This window comes from Marmota flaviventris, chromosome 6 (genome assembly GCF_047511675.1).
Source record: "Marmota flaviventris isolate mMarFla1 chromosome 6, mMarFla1.hap1, whole genome shotgun sequence".
Classification (NCBI taxonomy): domain Eukaryota; kingdom Metazoa; phylum Chordata; class Mammalia; order Rodentia; family Sciuridae; genus Marmota; species Marmota flaviventris.
In genome coordinates, this window is record NC_092503.1 from 116,693,273 (window position 1) to 116,711,892 (window position 18,620).

Here is an 18,620-nt window from a genome sequence, read left to right on the forward strand (position 1 = left end):
TTTGAACTCGAGATCTTCCTGCCTCAGCCTCAGAGTAGCTGGGATAACAGGCGTGGCCACTGTGCCTGGCGGTGGTAGAGTGTTTTGCTGGCAGCTTGGCAGCCAAGCTCATTGGCAAAAGGGCTATTCCCCTAGGAGCTGGGACCGCTTAACAGATTATCTGCAACAATAGCTAATTAGGAACAAAGCTTTTGGGCAGGAGGTCTTTCATTATAAGCTTGGTCAAGTTTCATAGGCTGCACTTGGGGCTAGAGACTGGCCTTCTCTGTCCAGGTCTGAGAACCCCGTAGGCCTTTGGAACCTGGGTATTCTCATTCACTCAGCACCCCTCCCCGCATCCTTCCTCACTAGAGGAATGAACCATGCAGAAAGTGGCCTGGGAGGTGACCAGGCCCTGGAAACAGAGTGCCCAGGATATCGCGTCTCACTGTGGGGCTGAGGCAGGCCTCTTCCTCCTATGGGCCTGGTTTTCCTAGCTGTAGGAGGAGGGTGTGGCCCCAGAATTCTGGACTCCTGTGAAAGAAACTGGAGACCTTTCCAGACCAAGATGGTGGCAGGCCTGTCGTGAAACCAGACCCTGAGCCCTCCCCCACCCCCCAGATCCCAGGCCAATCTCCTCCCCAGTTACTAGGCTCATGCCTGCTCCCAGTTCCCAGGGCCGACCTTGGAAAGCACATCCCTTTCCTGTTTCTTTTGGAGTCACAGATAACTCTGGCCTCTAATTTTAATCCGGTGAACATGACTCATGAGGGCCGGGGCTGGGCTCTGCAGCCAGGCTTTAGAATCCCAGTGAAGGAGCCGTCAATCATGTGTGGAAATTAATGGGGGAGCTTGGGCTGGGGAAGAGGGAGCAGCCTGGGAGGTAGGGCCGTCTGTCAGCTCTGGCCTCCTTCGGTCCCAGCCAGTGCAGCCACCAGGGGCTTGGCAGCTGGGGGATGGCTCAGCAGTTCCCTCCAGCTGTAATTTGTAAAAAGGCAAGAGCTGCCTAAATCGGGGGCCATTAAGATGGCTCAGAGCCACCTACTCATTAGTGAGGCAGGGGGCCCAGGCGAGCACCACAGGACACTGTGCCTGTCACTCCTGGGAGCCTTGGTCCTCCCTCCCCCATCTGCTGGGTGCAGGGCCCTTGTGGCCTCCTGGAGCTCTGTTCCTTATCTGTAAGGTGGGGATGACGGCATTGTCATCTCCACGGGGTCACTGAGGGGATTACATGAGATCATGGATGTGTAGAAGTATTTTGAAGATGAGAAGAAGTCACGATACAAAGCGGAAGGAGGGGGAGGACTTGGTGAAAGAAAGAAACCCGAGGGAGGGGGCGGTGACAGGCTTCTGGAGAACTAGGGCGCTGCTTGGGCTCAGAGCCCCTCCGACCTGGGCTCTGTCACGCCTGTTTCCCAATTAGCCATGTGACCTTCGGAGGAACCCCCCACCTTGCCCTCCCTGCCTCTGATTTCTCACTGGGTAAGAGAGAATTTGGATCCTTCCAGCTCCAGATCTGGCTCAGTGGTAAAGCACCCCTGGGTTCATGCCCCAGCACCAAAATAAATAAATAAATAGAAATTTAAAAAGGGCCAGGATCAGCTCAGTGGTAGAGTGCTTGCCTGGCATGCACAAGCCCTGGGTCCCATTCCCAGTACTGAAAACCAAACCAAACAAAATAAAACCTGGAGTGGAATCACTAATTCACAGAGCACATTGGATGTCCCACATGCTATCTTCTGAGAATAGCATGTAAATAAAATCATTTAAGCCTCAACAACCAACCCTACAATGTATGGATAAATTTTTATTCCCACTAACAGAAGGGGAAACTGAGGCACAGATAGGTGAAGGGACTTGACTGAAGTCACACAACCCGTGAGGAAGTCCCCACGCTGTGAAGGACTTCACTTTACTACTTCCTGTGGGAGACCCTCAGATCTGCCTTCAAAGCCAGAATCGGTGTTTTTTAAAGCTTTTTGAAGTCTTGCTTTCTCTTTGAGAAACTGATCAAAAACTTCTCTTCCTGGAAAATGCAAGCATGCACTGACCCTGCATTCAGTTTCAGTGTGTCACAAACCTGCCTAAAGCCCAGGTTTAGAGCCTCGAACCCCGACTCTCATTGCAGTTGTCCTTCCCTGCCTGGTCCTCACTCCGGCCCTGTGTGCATGGGGCCAGGGGGGCCATTCTCTATGCAGTGAAGGAGGCTGGTTGGCCCCTGGGGCCCTGGTCCCTGAACATCTCCTCTGAGGCCCTTAGAGACAGGCCCTTAGGTGGGACAGCAATGCTGAGACCCTGCATCCCAGAGGCCTGTCATGGGACCTTGGTTTCGTGGCTGCGTCAGTGGGAACCCTGTACTTTCTTGGTGACATGAATATTATATGGTAGATCTGAGCGGAAGGGGCGGGAGGCAGCCCTTGGTTTATGTTCAGGTGAGTTGGAAACTGTGTGTGTGGTTGTGTTCGTGCGAGAGGAGACCTGTCAGAGTTGCAGCAAGAAAGAGGGTTCTCAGATGGCTTAACTGGGGGGACTTTAAGGAAGCGATCACATTCAAAGGCATGCGTGAGGTTGGGGACAACAAGGACAGTGCAGCACCTGGGATCTAGCAATGGCAGGACACCTAGCAGGGACAATGGCTAGCAGGGACAGTGGAGGAGGTGGTGCTGCTCTCATAGGTGGGAGGGAGGGGCTGCCCATGAACCACTGTGCTGGGCCAGCAGGAGTGGGGAGCAACCCCCAGTCTCCTCCCAACTCCCATGTGCCAGTACCCCCAGTGGCCAAGCCCACTAGAGGTCACTGAGCAGGCACAGCAGGGCCGTGCTGCTCAAGCGAGGCCAGAACCCTCTGCGTGGAGCAGGGCAAAGCGGAGGCCAGGCCGGGTGGGGTACCACAGCCGCTGCCTCACCTGGGTCTGATCACTAGCCCTGCCACTCCTCCCTGGCAGAGGCCCTGGTCATGACAGAGGCCTCCTGGACTTGGAGGGGGGTGTGGGGCAGACCTTGCCTGCCTGGCCTGGATTGTCATGTCAGCCCTGCTCCTGTCCTAAGGGCAGCACATCCTGACAGCCGCCCACCTGCCCCCATAAATTCCAGCTCTTTGGTGGAGCCGAGCCCCAGGGAGCTACTTAATTCAGTTCCCCAAGGAAGTGTAAAGTCAGCCTCCTTTTGCAGGGTCTCGCTGGAAGGGCTGATGTGTGATGAAGGCTGCTTCCCTGGTATTCAGGGGCTTAGTCAGAGGCCGTGGGAGCCCCTGGGAGCCGTCAGAAGCTTTCCCACTGGGTTTTGTTGCCGATGACAAGAGGCAGGACTTTCAGAGAGTAAACGCCCTCCTTTCCTGGCCTCCCTCTCACTGTGTTGTATCCTTGCTGGAGTCAGGGAGGCCCCCTCCCCATTTCCACCCTGCAGCCCACCTGGGCCACACAGCTGCCACCTTCCCTGACCATTCCCTAGGGTCAGCACCAGGGGAGCAGGCAGAGCTCTGGCTTCCCTCAGCCTCTGTCCATCAGAACTCCGGGGCTTACCTGGTGTCTGGAAGCCTGCACCCCCCACTGTGAGCCATGTGAACCCCACACCCCATCCTCAGATCCGGGAGCTAAAATAGGGGTTATTCTGAATGGACCAGAGTGATGGGCAGGCCTTCAGGGAGCTGGGAGGTGAGCAGGGATGGCTGGGCTCCAGCTTCCCCTGGTGAGAAGCAGGCCCCCTGCCTTCTTCCCAAGCAGGATTTGGCACCCAGCAGTTAGATTGCAAGTCTTCCTGTGGGTCCCACCGCTGGGTGCTAATACCTCATCTCTCCAAGTCCCTTTCGGCTTGAAAACTCTAATTCTATGTGGAACAAGATATACAGCCAAATTGATTTTTTTTTTCTTCCTTAACATCAGTTCAGTTGTGCTCTTGCCATCATTAATAGGTCCTGACAGGGACCTGGAGGCTTCTTGGATTTTTAAAATCCAAGTTTTAGCATTTTTTCCCCTTTGTTATTAGTCCAAGTAATGAAGACCATAAAACACCTTCAGCCGGTCCCTGGGTGGTGGACTGAGCAGTTGTTTGTGATGTGCATAAGTTAATTACCTCCGAGTCCAAGCCCTGCCCACCCTGGCTCCCCCCCTGCCTGCTCTAGGAGCTGTTCCGGGGGGCCTCCCCACCCCTCCCCTCCTGTTTCCAGGGGAACTCCATTTTCTTCTCAGGCAGAGATCAATCTCCAGGGAATTCCCCTCTGCTGAAGCTTCAAGTGCCATTTAAAAAGCCACTTCCCTCCGTCGTCATCTTCTCTAATGGTGTTTTCCTGAAGTCTGTGCTGGGCTGGGCTGGGCTGGGCTGGGGGCTGCAGAGGGCGTGAGGTCTCAATCCTAGCAGGCGGAGGTCTCCTGCAGGGGGAGGAGGAGGAGGTAGTGGCTTGAGGAGGGGGCAGGGCTGTTCCTTAAGGGAAGATTCTCTGAAACTTGAGTATTTACCTAGAACTTTCCGTGGGAAAGCCATTAGAAGGATTTTTCCTTTTGTTTGAAGACTGTTGGAAGGAGGTATAAGAATCCGAGGCTGGCGCAGTGGCCTGTAATCCCAGCAATTTGGGAGATTGAGGCAGGAGGATCACAAGTTCAAGGCCAGCCTGGGCAACTTCGAGAGACCCTGCCTCAAAATAAAATATAAAAAGGGCTGGGGATATAGCTCAGTGGTAGAATGATTCTGGGTTCAATCCCCTGTACAAGGAAGGAATAAAAAAGAGAGAGACAGCAGGAGAGGAGAATACAGGATCAGGGGGACAAAGGCTACAACTTTGTAAGATTTCTGTGGAATTTAGGGGGGGTATGTTAGTCAGCTGTGACCAAAAAAATAAAAAAACAATACCTGACAGGAACAACTTGGAGGAGGAAACATGTATTTGGGGCTCATGGTTTCAGAGGTTCAGTTCATGGCTGGTCAGCTCCATTGCTTTGGGCCTGGGATGAGGCAGAGCATTGCGCGATGCCAGGAAGGGCCTGGAGGGGGAGCTGCTGAGCTCAGGAGAGCTGGGGGGGCAGTGGGGAGAGGGAGAGCAAGTTAGAAAAGAAGAAGGAAGAGGAGGAGAGGGAGGGGCAGAAGAAAGAGCTGCTGGGGACAAAATATAATTCCCAAGGAAACAAACCCTAGCAGCCTACTCCCACAGCCACACCCCATTTGCCTACTCAGTAATCCATTCTGATTATTAATACATCAAAAATGGATTAATCCACTGATTAGGGCAGCACTCTGATAATCATTTCACCCCTGAACATTCCTCATTGCCTAACACATGAGCTTTTCCAGAGACACCTCGTATCCAGACCATAACAGGGGTGAGATGTCCTCCCCGATGCCTTGCACCCTGTAGCCCATCTATAAATGCTTGCGAAGTAAACCTCATCCTTATTTGCTTTTCATCATGTTTGATGACTCCTTGTAGTTGGAAGAAGTAAAAATATAATGGGCTTTGGTGGGTCTAACTGGGTGAACTTGGGCAAGTTACTTAACCTCACGAATTCTGCATTTCCTCACTTGTATAATAAGTAATAGCTGTTGGGATTTTTGAAAGGATTGAATCAAATAACCTGATGCACCTGATGTAGTGAGCATTCAGTAGGGGCTCCGTAGATGCTAGTTTCCTTCCGACTCTTGCTGCATTCTTGCTCATTAGTGGTTCACAACTACATCTGCTCACTGGAATCATCTAGGGAACTTTATAGAAGCACAGTTGTTTGAGCCCCTCCAGTTGAGATTCACATTTCATTGGTCTGTGTTGAGGCTTGAGCATAGGTATTTTTAGTTTGTTTATTTATTTTGGTCCCAGGGATTGAACCCAGTTGCTCTTAACCACTGAGCCACATCCCCAACCCTCTTTATATTTTATTTAGAGCCAGGGTCTTGCTAAGTTGCTAGGGCCTCACTGAGTTGCTGTGAGAGGCTCTGAACTCGAGATCTTCCTGCCTCAGCTCCTGAGGCGTTGGGATTACAGGTGTGCACCACCACACCTGGCTGGGCATAGATTTTTTTTAAAAAAGCACCTGTTAAAAGATGTCTTTTTTAAAAAGATAAAATCTGACTCCCATACAAACATAAAATGAACACATGACAAAGAGTTATTGGGGCTGGGGATGTGGCTCAAGCGGTAGCGTGCTCGCCTGGCATGTGTGTGGCCCGGGTTCGATCCTCAGCACCACATACAAACAAAGATGTTGTGTCCGCCGAAAACAAAAATAAATATTGAAAAATTCTCTCTCTCTCTCTCTCTTAAAAAAAAAGAGTTATTAAACTTGTTAATTAATGAGGAAACCAGTAAGATCTTACAACCCGTTGAAATAAACCACACACACACACACACACATAGGCAAGCAGGAATTCTGAAATCAATTTACAAATAGATCAGATCTGTCCATATCTACAGGATGATAACCAATAGCATTCCACTGTGCAAAACGCACTTGTGTTCACTTGACAAGAATCACTTTGTCCATGTTAGAGCTTTTCAGAATAGCTCAAGGATGGAATTGGATTCCTGGAGTAGTGTGTTAGGAAGGACACTTGCTCTCTGCTTTTTTGTCCATTTCTGTGTCTTTCACGCTTTCCCAGGAACTCCAATATACAGTCAAGGGTGAGGACCCCGCCGTATACCTTCCTGTGTAGCTCTTTGGTCATGGTCATCATGCTAGGTTCAGGTTAATGTTGTAGCTATTTGGTTTATGAGTTGTCCCACCTTGATAGAGAATTCTTCAGGTACAGGGTTCACATTCCATTTAATTGTGTACCAAGCACACCACCTGGCCTACGATAAATGCTTAAAAACTGTCATACGAGAATTGAATTGAATTGAATGATCACTAGGAACTAAGTAGGACAAGCTGTATTATTCTCCACTTTCTGATGAAGAAACTGGTTCTGAAAAGCTCTGATCAGTTCATACAATTAGATTGTGAAATTAAGTCTTGAAGCCATTCATCCATTTCCCCATTCAAACTTAATCCATTCCCTAGTTCATGTGTGCCTGCTAAGGGCCAGTCCTGGAGCCCCGTGAGCAAAAGTAACGTCGAGGAGGGGAGGGAAGAATAGAAGTTCACTGGATTAGACAGAGGGGAATGAAGGGAAGGGAGGGGGAAAGGGTATAGGAAAGACAGTAGAATGAATCGGACAGAACTGTCCTGTGTTCATATACGAATACCGGACCAGTGTGACTCCACATCATGTACAACCACAGGAATGGAATCCTAGCCCTGCGCAGTGGCGCATGCCTGTAATTCTAGCTCCTTGGGAGGCTGAGGCAGGAGGATCACAAGTTCAAAGCCAGCCTCAGCAAAAGCAAGGTGCTAAGCAACTCGGTGAGACCTTGTCTCTAAGTAAAATAATAGGGCTGGGGATGTGGCTCAGTGGTCGAGTGCCCCTGAGTTCAATCCCTGGTACCTTCGCGCCCCCACACACACAAAAAAAGAATGGGATCCTAATTAGAACAAATTATACTCCATGTTGTATAATATGTCAAAATTCATATATATTTAAAAAGAACACAGCTGGGCATGGTGGCGCATGCCTATAATCCCAGTGGGTCAGGAGGCTGAGATAGGAGAATCACGAGTTCAAAGCCAGTCTCAGCAAAAGCAAGGTGCTAACCAACTCAGTGAGACCTGTCTCTAAATAAAACACAAGGGCAGGGATGGGGCTCAGTGGTTCAATGCCCCTGAGTTCAATCCCCGGTACCAAACAACAACAATAAAAAGAAGTAGCAGCCAACCCTTGCCCTCCCACCATATATCTGGTACCACCTGACCTTGAGGGTGTAGGCCTGAGCCTGGCTTGTGCCTTGAGGTCAGCAATTCTTAGCCTTATGACCCTGACAAGTCACTTAACTTTTCTGTCTTACCTTTGCTCATCACAAAGATGGGGGAGCCTCCCACCTGAAGCGGAGCATTGTATGTGTAAGTAAACATTGACTTTTGTCACCCAGAAGCAAGCGGTGACTCTGGATTAGATACAGTGTTGGGTCATGGGCTGCAAAGATGATGAGAACTTGGATTCTACTGCTGCCTGAGCAGCTCACAGACTGGTTGGGTATAAAGAGCCTCCGCAGGTCATCATCAGGCAGTGTGGAGTGCAGAGTGAGAGATTCTCAGAGAAACGCTGGCGGCTTGGGGCTGGGAGCAGGACTTTCAGGGAGCCAAGGCCAGAGCATCAGGAACTGGCCTGTGTGGGGGACCCAAGAGGCAGAGAGGCCGGGACAGGAGAGAGATGCCTCAGATGGCGTTGACTGGAATGAGAGGTGGGTTCAGCGAGGACTGAGGGACAGGAAGGCTTCTCTGCTGACCCCACACTGCCTTGAGTGGGAGGTTCCTTTTATGAGTATCTAACTTAATCCAGGGCAGAAGGGGACACTCAGGGGAAGTTCCAGCTGCCCATGGCCACCCTGCCTGCAAGGATCCCGGGTACTGGCATTTTTCTGGACTGGAAAGCCCCCAAGAAGGGAGACAGATACTCAGGATTATTTGTTTACTGTGACAATTCTTTCCCAGTTCCAAAAGGGAAAAAAAAAAACATGCTAATGTATTTAGAAAGATTAACAATCTTTTTAAAATATTTTATCTTGTACCTGCATGTTGCCTTCATTTTGAGACTCCAGGGATATTATAATGGCTAAGGCCCCTGCATTCCTAGAGCATAAAACACAGTGGCATTTGATGTTTTTTCAATTGTGAGAAAAACATACTGTAAACTTTGACATCATAACCCTTTAAGGTGTACAGTTCAGTGGTGGTAAGTATATTCAGTGTTGTGAAGTCGGGTCTCTGGGCCTTTCTCATCCTACAAGACTGAAACTCCATACCCATCAAACACAGGTCCTTAACCTCCCACCAGGCCCCTAGGAGCACCATTCTACTCTTTTTCTATGGACTTGGCTACTTAAGAGACCTCGTATAAGTGGACTCATACCATATTTGTCCTTTGTCACTGTTTTCTTTCACTTAGAATAATGTCCTCAAGGGGCTGGGGCTGTGGCTCAGTGGTAAGAGCGCTCGCCTGGCATGTGTGAGGCACTGGGTTTGATTCTCAACACCGTATATAAATAAATGAATAAAATAAAGGTCCAGCAACATCTAAAAATAATTAAAATAAAAAAAGAATAATGTCCTCAAGTTTTATCCATGTTGTATGTGACAGGATTTTCTCCCTCTTAGGTTTAATACTCCATTGAAAGTACAGTGGTTTTATACTTTGCCTTTTAACCTCATACTCATATTTGTTTTTGAAAACAAAGCTTGCCTAAAAAGTCCAGAGTGTCATAAGCCAGGGATGGTAGCGCACGCCTGTAATCCCAGTGGCTCAGGAGGCTGAGGCAGGAGGATTGCAAGTTCAAAAGCAGCCTCAGCAACTTAGTGAGGCCCTAAGCAACCCAGTGAGACCCTGCCTCTAAATCAAATATAAAAAAAGGCTGGGGGTATGGCTCAGTGGTTAAGCACCTCTAGGTTTAATCCCTTGTATCAAAACCCAAAAACCAAAAAAACTCCAGTGTGTTGAACAGAACACTACTTTGATGGAATTGTGGGCCTAGAATCATGCCCATTGCCCTGCTCCATAGCATGGGAAGCCTCAAGGAACAGAGAATCCAGTGGACCACAGTCTAGTCCAGCAGTTCTCCAAGTGGGTCCACAGACCAGCGGCAGCAGCATCACCTGGGGACTTTGTAAAATGCAGACTCTCAGGCCCGCTCCAGACCTGCTAAATGGGAACCTGTGGGACTGAAGTCCATGATCTGTATTTAACAAGTCCTCAAGGTGTTTCTAATATCCAGAGATGGAGTGTGACTTGCCCAAAGCCGTTTGGGGAATTTAATGGGATTCAATTATTAAGTGTCTGCTGTATGCAAAGTTCTCGAGTGTCTACTCAAGGAAATCAAGAAAATCCAATCTCTGTATAGTAAAAAAATCTATTGCCAAGTAACAAATGACCCCAGAGTATATGGTTTAAACAAGAGGGTCAGGAATCTGGGTGCTGCTTTGCTGGGTCCTCTGGTTTGGGGTTTCTCACAAAGCTCTGGCCAAGGTATTGACTGGGACCTACCTACCTGATCACATCAAGGTGCAGCCAGACAGGCTTTGCTTCCCAGCTAGGGGGTTGGTGCAGGCTCTTGCTGGTGAGTGGACACCCCAGCTCCCCACTGGCTGTTGGCCTGAGGCCTCCCTCATTTCCTTGCTACCCCCTCTGCAGGGCAGCTCACATCACTACAGCTGGCCTCATCAAAGTGACAGAACTACCGAGGGCACCCAGGATGGAAGTCATAGTCATTTATAATATAAACTCACAGGTGACATCCTATGACTTGTGCAATGGTCCGTTCATAGAAGTGTGTCACCACTGGGCTGGAATTGCAGCTCAGAGGTAGAGCGCTTGCCTAGCATGTGTGAGGCCCTGTGATGCTCAGCACCAGATAGAAATAAGTAAATAAAATAAAGGCCTGTCAACAACTAAAAATTATTTTAAAAGAAGAAGAAGTGTGTCACCAGGTCATTCCATATATAAGAGAGGGGGTTACCGAAGGCGGGCATCTTTTAGGATATGGCCTCCTGCCAGCTGCTATCTCGCCTGGTGCTTACAATCAGGGCATTACATAAATACACATCTAATGTGAAATCCGTCAGAGATGTCCGGAGGTCATAGGGTGGGTTCAGGTTCATTGGAGACTCAGAGAAGTAAAACTCTGTGGTTGGAGGAATCAGAAAGGTTTCCTGAGGAGGTGGCATTAGCAATGGGCCTTGAGGAATGGGGGACATGCCACTGGCAGAGAAGGGGAGGCCAGGGAAAGGGCCTGGAGGGGGTGAAGTCAGGAGGCAGGAGGAGAAGGGCTTGCTGAGGTGTCCCCAGCCATCCAACTTGCGCAGAGCCTCAGTGGAAAGAGAATGAAGCCCCCTTGAGCTTGGAGCCCCAGTGCGGATGGTTTTGGTTGACAAGTGAAGTGCACACCTTGACTGGGAGGGGACGGGGACAGGAGCCCGCGGAGGCAGGACTGCCGGACCACAGCCCAGGGCTCCCTCCTGACCCACCAGCCGGGCTCCTGAGGCCCACACACATCTTGTCTTGCAGTTCGGGCGCACCGAAGTCATCGACAACACGCTCAACCCCGACTTTGTGCGCAAGTTCATCGTGGATTACTTCTTTGAGGAGAAGCAGAACCTCCGTTTTGACCTGTAAGTGGAAAGGGGAGCTCGAGCTGCGGCTGGGAGGAGGACCCAGGGCAGGGGGTAGGGCTGCAGGACCTGACGAGCAGGACCCTTTACCTGGGGAGGTGGGAGGAGCTGTTATATGGGGGGGGGAGTCCAAGATTGGCAGGTTAAAAGTGACAGTTGGCTGAAGTCCATCCCCAGCCTCAACAGGACTGAGAAAGGGGGCACAGCAGCAAGAACCAAGATACCCCTCCCCCAAAGTGTCTCAGTTGACTAGGGGAGGCATGAGAAGCTGCCTGGTTCCTGGGGGACTGTCCACTCTGGAAAGATCTTGGGGATTCCTCTAGGCTCCTCCTCTGAGTGCCCTTTCTCTCCTGGAAGCTGAGAGGTACCCACACCTCTTGCTCTGTCACAGCATGTTCTGCAGCCCATGGCAGAGAAGTCACCTGGTGACATTTTGGAACGTGCTCAGAAGCTAGGAAGGCCGGCTGGGTGCAGGCTGGATGGTTATGCCTGCCTCCTTCATGGGGGACCAGGCTCCTTCGTGAGTGGGCAGGCTGGGCAGGCCTGGGCAAGGGAAGGTCAAGGCAAGGTCAAAGGCCAGGTCTGGAGCTTCCTTTGCCTGGGAAGCTGGGGAACAGAGAGTGATGGGTGTGGTGGTTCAGCCACCTGTGAGCCAGCGGGGGTGGCAGAGCTCATCTATTTTATGTTTGCAGTTTTTAACGGGGTATAACATACAGCAGAGTGTCCCAGGGTACACTTTACCCCCGGATCAACAGCCGGCACCCATTCCTGCCCTTGCTCCTAGATATAGCCATAGTGTTGGAGGCTGTTGGGTTGGGGGAGGTGCTGATACTGCCCAGGCAGGGGTAGGCAGGATGTCCCCACCTGCTCCACCCTCTCTCTGTGTTCCTTGTAGATATGACGTTGACTCCAAGAGCCCTGATTTGTCCAAACACGTGAGTTCTGCCATAAGGACCCTGAGAGTCCATATTTCTTTTTATTTATTTTTTAGTTGGACACAATACCTTTATTTTGTGTATTTATTTTTATATGGTGCTGAGGATCGAACCCAGGGCCTTGCGCATGCTAGGCGAGCACTCTACCACTGAGCCACAACCCCAGCCCCTCATATTTCTTAAATGCCGTGTCCTGGGTTGTCCTCGGGCTTCCTTCACTGTGACGGTGTGTGTCCAGTGCTGTGTCTTGGTTCTTCAGAGCCCCTCACTTCCCTGGGCCAGCCGGTGAGGGTGGTGGCCTAACTGTGACACTGATCTCTTTTGTCTCCTGGATATACAGGACTTCCTGGGCCAGGCCTTCTGCACCCTTGGAGAGATCGTGGGGTCCTCCGGAAGCCGCCTGGAGAAGCCCCTCACGTAAGTGCAGCAGGGGGTACAGCCTTCTGGGGTGCTTATCCAGCCACCGTCCAACTTCCTGCTGCCCTGCTGAGGGCTGGCTGAGGGTGGTGACACAGCCACAGGGGGCATTTGCAGGGTATAAGGAGACCCATGGGCTCTGCTCTCAAAGGGTTTCTAAGCCAGTTATCCTGGAGAGAAACCAAGTGGGGTTATTCAAGTCCCAAAGTCCCAGAAGATACTTCTTATCCATTTTCAGTCCCATTCCTAACATTGCATGGGGGGGGAGGAACCCCAGCACCAGGAGGTAACTTGCCCAAGGCCACAGGAAGTGGGAGAGCTCTCGAATTTGAACCCAGGACTCGACTCTGCTCCCGTAGCGTTTTCCTGGGATTGTTCACCACTCACTGTAGGCTAGAGCCGAGGGCGGTGAGGCCCTTCCCATCCTGCCCTGCCTCTCACGGTGTATTATGGGACTAAAGGTGCTTTAGAGGAAAGCAATTGCCCTGAGCAGGGTCTGAGATGAGGACCCAGGTTTCCCCATAGAACCTGAGAGTGGTTTCAGGGACCTGCCGGGGCTAGCCAGGCAGGACAGTCACCTCTCTTGTCTCTATTTCTGAGGAAGCCCTAGGGGCAAGGCCCAGGCAAGAGCAGCCACCTGTGGACAGGAACTAGTGTCTAGGCCACAGGGCCCACTTGCTTCTGCCAAGTTCCCACCAGACACTGTCCCCTCCCTGTGGTTCATGATGTGTGTGTGTGTGTGTGGAGTCTCTCCTAGTTCCTGATCTGTGACCCCTGATAACTATGTGGTAACTTCAGGGTCCCCAGAAATCTCTGTGTTCTCAGAAAATAATGACAATAGCTATCATATATTGAGGACTGGGGAAAACTCAAGTTTGGGGAGTTCTGAAAATTAAAGTATTTGAGAACCTTTTCAAAAAAAAAAAAAAAAAAGGATACAAAATTCACCCTTGCTACCCCCTGCCTTGAACGATAGTATCCTTAACCATTTTTAATTATGATTCTTTGTTCTTTCTCTATCTGAGAAGGAGCTCGGCTATTTCGGTGGGGACCCTGTGCTCAGTCTACCCATCCCTGGGCCTTTGACCTTTACCGCAGTCCCTTCTGCCTACACCCCACCCCCTCCATGACTCTCCTGGCATGGCCTGGTGCCAGTGCCCAGGCGTGAGTATTTCTGTGCCCACTTGTCATCCAGGTCTGTCTCTTGTCTGCTGCCCCCTGACCACAGTTTCTGGGGTGGGCCTGAGGACAATTCTACAGGAGATGGCTTGGGAGCTGAGCCCTAAAGGACACACAGGATGGAAAACAGAGGTTGATGGAGGTGCCGGTGGAGGACGGGGACCTTTCACCCCACTGAAGGCTCTGTTTCTAAGTTTAGTTGTCTCCATGACTAAACCTATTACCAGCTCCTGTTTACTGGGCATCTATTCTGGGCCAGACACAGGGGTCAGTGTTTTGCTTATGAAATCTGTAGAGTCGGCGCTGAGTATCCATGGATTTCACATCTATGGATTCAACCAACTGCAGATGGTTGAATATTCAGGAGAAAAAGTTGTGTCTATACTGAATACGTATAGATTTATTCCTTCCTTCCTTCCTTTCTCGAACCCAGACATATCCTAAGCCCTTTTTATTTTTTTAAAATTTTGGAACAGAGTCTCATTTAGTTGTCCAGGCTGACCTTGAACTTGAGATGCTCCTGCCTTCCCAGTTGCTGGGATTACAGGTGTCACCACCATGCCTGGCTCCGACTACCTCTTGTCATTTTCCCCTAAACAATATCAGTATAACAACTATTTATATAGCACTTACATTGTGGCAGGTATTGCAAGTAATCGGGAGATGACTTAAAGTGCACGGGTGGATTTGTGCAAGGTGAATGCAAACATTGCACCACTTTACGTGAGGCACTTGAGCAGCCGAGGCTATTGTTATGCAGGGGGTCCTAGAACGATTCCTTATAGACACTGAGGGACAGGCAACTCTCCTAGTTTATTGCCCTGTTGCGGTAAATGCTATAGACTGAGTGAATTAAATAACAGGAGTTTAGTTTCTCACAGTTCTGAAGCTAGAAGTCCAAGATCAAGAAGGCACAGAGTTGGTTTCTTCAGAAGCCCTGTTCCTTGGCTTGCAGATGGTTGTGTCTTCCTCTTTGTCTTCACATGGTCCCTCCATATCTGTGGCCTCCTCTCTCCTTAAAAGGACATCAGTCTTTTAAGACCCACCATATGACCTCATTTTACCCTAATTGCCCCTTTAAGGGCCCTGTCTCAGTCACATTCTGAGGTGCTGCGGGCTAAAGACTAATATATGAGTTTGTGGAGGACACAGTTCAACAACATGATCTCGGGTGATTCTTTCTCCCCATTTCACAGCCTGGGTACTGAGGTTCATGATGTAGAACAGCGATTCCCAGGCTGCAGCAGGCGTCAGGGTCTCCTGGGGCACAGGTTGTGGGCTCTGTCCCCCCCCACCCCGGAGTTTCTGACCGGCAGGTCTGGGTGGGTTATTTATGTCTGTGGGTTATTCCCAGGGGATGCTGGTGCTGCTCCTTCTGGGGCCACTTGAAGACTAACTCGTCCCGGCTTCACACCAGAGTTTGAGAACACCTCTCTTTCCCTGGTCTGTGGCTTTTGGTCCTGTTTTAATAACCTCCAGGACAGGAAATCGTCTCTAAGCATCCCAACGTCAAGTGTTCTGGCCTCTCCGGAGCAGGACACTAGGCTCATGGCTGGTGCTCTCTCCCTGTCTCCACAGGATAGGAGCCTTCAGCCTGAACTCCAGGACGGGCAAACCCATGCCAGCTGTGTCGAACGGGTAGGTCACCAGACATCTCTGGCCCTGGGGTCCTCTGACATTCAGCCCGCTGCAGAGAACATCTGAGTCGGGCCTCAGTTCTAGATCCCACTACTGTGAATTCAGCCCTGGTGAGAGACAGAGGGTCCTGGGTCCCTCTGCAGGGTCCCACATGGAGATCCCCACGCTGTAGCCAGCCCCTCCCCCATCCAGGCCAGAGCTGGAGCATCCAGAACCCCAGTGGCTCTTGGGACTTCAGGGGCAGGTTGGAGCTCTGGGTTGGGGGCTGTCTCCAGGAATGAGCAGGCCTGGGCACTCTGCATCCCTTCCCCTCTCCCTGGCCTGTGTCCCCCACCGCCCTTCCCCTGCCTTCTCTTTACCCTCTCCCCTTCCCCTGGGTTTGGTTTCCCCTGCTGGATGCCACCCCCAGAGCAGGCCCAGCCCATCCCCTTTCACATACACCTGCCACCTAGGATGACCAGCCTCGCCCCCACTCCCTGCCCACCCTGACCATAGCTCTGGGCTGGCTGCCTGCAGATGTGGGTGGGGCAGAGCCCCTGAGCCTCCCCACCCCCAGCCTGGCTTCCTCCTCACCCTGGTGGGGGGAGGGTGGGAGCTTTGCTGGGAGGGGCCTTTGGCAGAAGTGCCTTTGGCTGGGAGAGCAGGGCTCCCCCGGCCTTCCTGGCCACCAAAGCGCTGCATGTGGGAAGGGACCTCCAGGGGAGCCAGGGCTGCTCCCAGCCCAGGGAGAGCAGGTGACAGTAACTGCAAAGACAGGGGGAGGGAGAAAGTCCAGAGGGAGGGAGGGGGAGAGGAAGGAAGGCCAGGCCTGTGGGAGCAGGTTGGGGCTGGAGAGGAGGGAAAGAGAGATCAGAAATAGAAGAAGGACTCAGAGGCAAAGAGAGGAACAGATGGAGAAGCACAGGGCGGAGGAGGCTGGTGTGGGACTCTCTCCGCCTGGTCACACGAACCACGTCTTACTACTGTGGAGCACCGGACCAGCAGGCGGGCAGGGCCTGGGCAGTCAGCTCGGGTGCTCAAGTCTCGGGGACAAGCCGGCAGCACTGCACCTGCCTGGAGCAGGGGAGGCAGCAGGTGTGGCCCCTGCTCTGTCCACCCCAAGGGGAAGACCCGGATGGCTGGTCAGCCCCCACCCCCTGGGGCCAGCTCCCTTCCTCCCCTGCCTCCTCTCTTGGGAGCTGTCCTTCCAAAAGCTGGTGCTGGAAAGAGCTCCATCAGTGGTTCTCAAAGTGTGTTCCACAGACAGCGCGCTGGTGGCCCTGGGGCTGGGGCGGGGGGCAGGGCAGGATTTTACCAGCTTTACACCATCATGAAGCAAAGGATGCAGGGAGGGAAATGATGTCCAGGGAGGTCCTGCTCGGTGCCAGGCTCTGGGTGTACATATAGTAAAATGGATGCTACAATTACACTTATTTGTGGGCAAGGAAAGAGGAAGGAGTCACACAACTGCTCACAGCCTGACCTTTTCACCTCTCCCTCCCATTAGCCCCTGACTGCACCAGGATATGCCTCCTTCCAGTATCAAGCATCAGAGTGGGATGGGCTGGTGCCTGGGGGAAGGGGCCCACCTGATAAGGGGCCCCCTGGGTGGAGCCGCTCCCTGGGATTTGCCCTCCTGGAAGGGACTCTCCACTGTGGCTGTTGTCCCTGCTGCCCAGCTCAGTGAGGAGCTGCATGGATGGCTGGAATCTCTCAACCCCAGGAGACTCCAGCCAAGAATTCCAGGGTACGCAGCCATGGGAGAGATCCACTAACACGACCCAGCCCTCCTGCCTTGCCCCCTCTTGCTGCTCTCCCTCCCATGACAAATCAGAGTGGCTCAGAGCTTGAACATTCTGGGACCCTGGGGTCAGCCGGGTGCAGGGTGGGGTGGTTAGCCCACCAGGTCTTTTGCCCACAGAAGTGGTCTTTGGATGGAAAGTTTGAGAAACACTGGTCTGGAAGCCTCTGGGTGAGTCTGGATGCTTTGGGGATCCTAGGACCGTGTGGCAGACACCAGCCTCCCTGGTGGGCTCTGGGAGCAGGGGGTGGGCAGCTCTGGAACTGAGGGCCTGGCCCCAGGAGGATGCACCAGGCCACGCTGCCACATGCATTTCAGGAGACGCTGTCTTCTCAGGGGCTCTGGGGCAGATCCACCAGACGGGGCCGGGGGGTGGACCCGATTTCGGGGGGTCAGGTTTATCTCTGTCTTTGTCTGGCTTTCCATTCTTTCGTCTTCTCTCCCAGTGGTGTCCCCGGGAAGAAATGTGGCACCATCATCCTGTCCGCTGAGGAGCTCAGCAACTGCAGGGTGAGTGGCAGAGGGACTATGCGATGGGATCTGGTGGGGGTGGGGCAGTGACAGAGGGTACGCGGCTTCCTTGTGACCTGGTGTCCCAGCTCCTGAGTCTGAACTGGCTGGAGCTGGAAGGTGATTCCCTTTTACCCCAGCTCAATGTGAGGCCCCGGCGGGGGGGCGGGGACTGGTCAGTGGCAGAAGTGAGCCCCAAGCCCTGGTCCCCAGGCTCCCACACACCAGGGCTACTTCCAGTCCTTGTCATGTGTCCTTGAGCCAAGACTGCCCTGGCACCAGCCCTGGTGATGGAGGGGACTTTTCAGTCCTGGGCGCTTGACATTTGCCTGTCACTTTTCATTTTATCTCCGGGATAGGGTGACAGCCCTCTGTGGGGTTGGAGTTGGAGAGTGTGTGCGCGTGCACGCAAGCGCGCGCGTGCACGTGTGTGTGTGCGTGCACGCGTGTGTGTGCATGTGTGTGTGAGCATGCGTGTGTGTGTGCATGCGTGTGTGTGTGTGTGTGTATGAGCATGCGTGTTGAGAAGCCAGTCTGTAGTCCCAGGCAGCCCTTATTTTGCTTCCCCTATAGAACTAGAGAGAGGCAGGAGGTGGGGACATCGAAGGGGTGGCTGAGCACCCCAAGAAGAGGCTCAGGGATCTGACGGTTAATAGTACTCATAAATATCATAATGATGATAGATATTTGTCAAGTGGTGGGGTTTTTTACATAACTTATATCTCTACTCCTGATAATAATCCTAAGAGGCGGGTACTAAAATGTCATTACTGTTTTATAGATAGGGAAATATCTAAAACATTATTCCCATTTTATCAGAGAGGCTAAGTCACCTTTTTAAGGACCATAAGAAACAGTGTCATGGGTTCTGATCCAGGTCAGCCTGATTCTAAAATCTGGGCTTGTCCTCCAAACCCAGAGGGCCACACAAGTTAACAAGGAACCGCAGGTGGGAAGTGGTGGGTTGTGGGGAGAAGAGGAGGAGGCGAGGACAGGGGCTGGA

General features: G+C 51.9%; 1 protein-coding gene across 2 annotated transcripts in view; it reads left to right on the forward strand.

The window, feature by feature from the left end:
- The window catches only part of Cpne5 (copine 5), an 88,580-nt gene that overhangs the window by 26,869 nt on the left and 43,091 nt on the right, over positions 1 to 18,620 (forward strand). Inside the window, exons 4-9 of one of the 2 annotated variants that reach the window (XM_034636749.2) lie at positions 11,055 to 11,158; positions 12,054 to 12,093; positions 12,434 to 12,510; positions 15,268 to 15,327; positions 17,228 to 17,278; positions 17,554 to 17,617. In XM_034636749.2, the coding sequence (XP_034492640.1) occupies positions 11,055 to 11,158; positions 12,054 to 12,093; positions 12,434 to 12,510; positions 15,268 to 15,327; positions 17,228 to 17,278; positions 17,554 to 17,617 (396 nt within the window). The remainder of the gene's footprint in view (positions 1 to 11,054; positions 11,159 to 12,053; positions 12,094 to 12,433; positions 12,511 to 15,267; positions 15,328 to 17,227; positions 17,279 to 17,553; positions 17,618 to 18,620) is intronic. The other variant, XM_027943744.3, reaches the window with a different exon arrangement.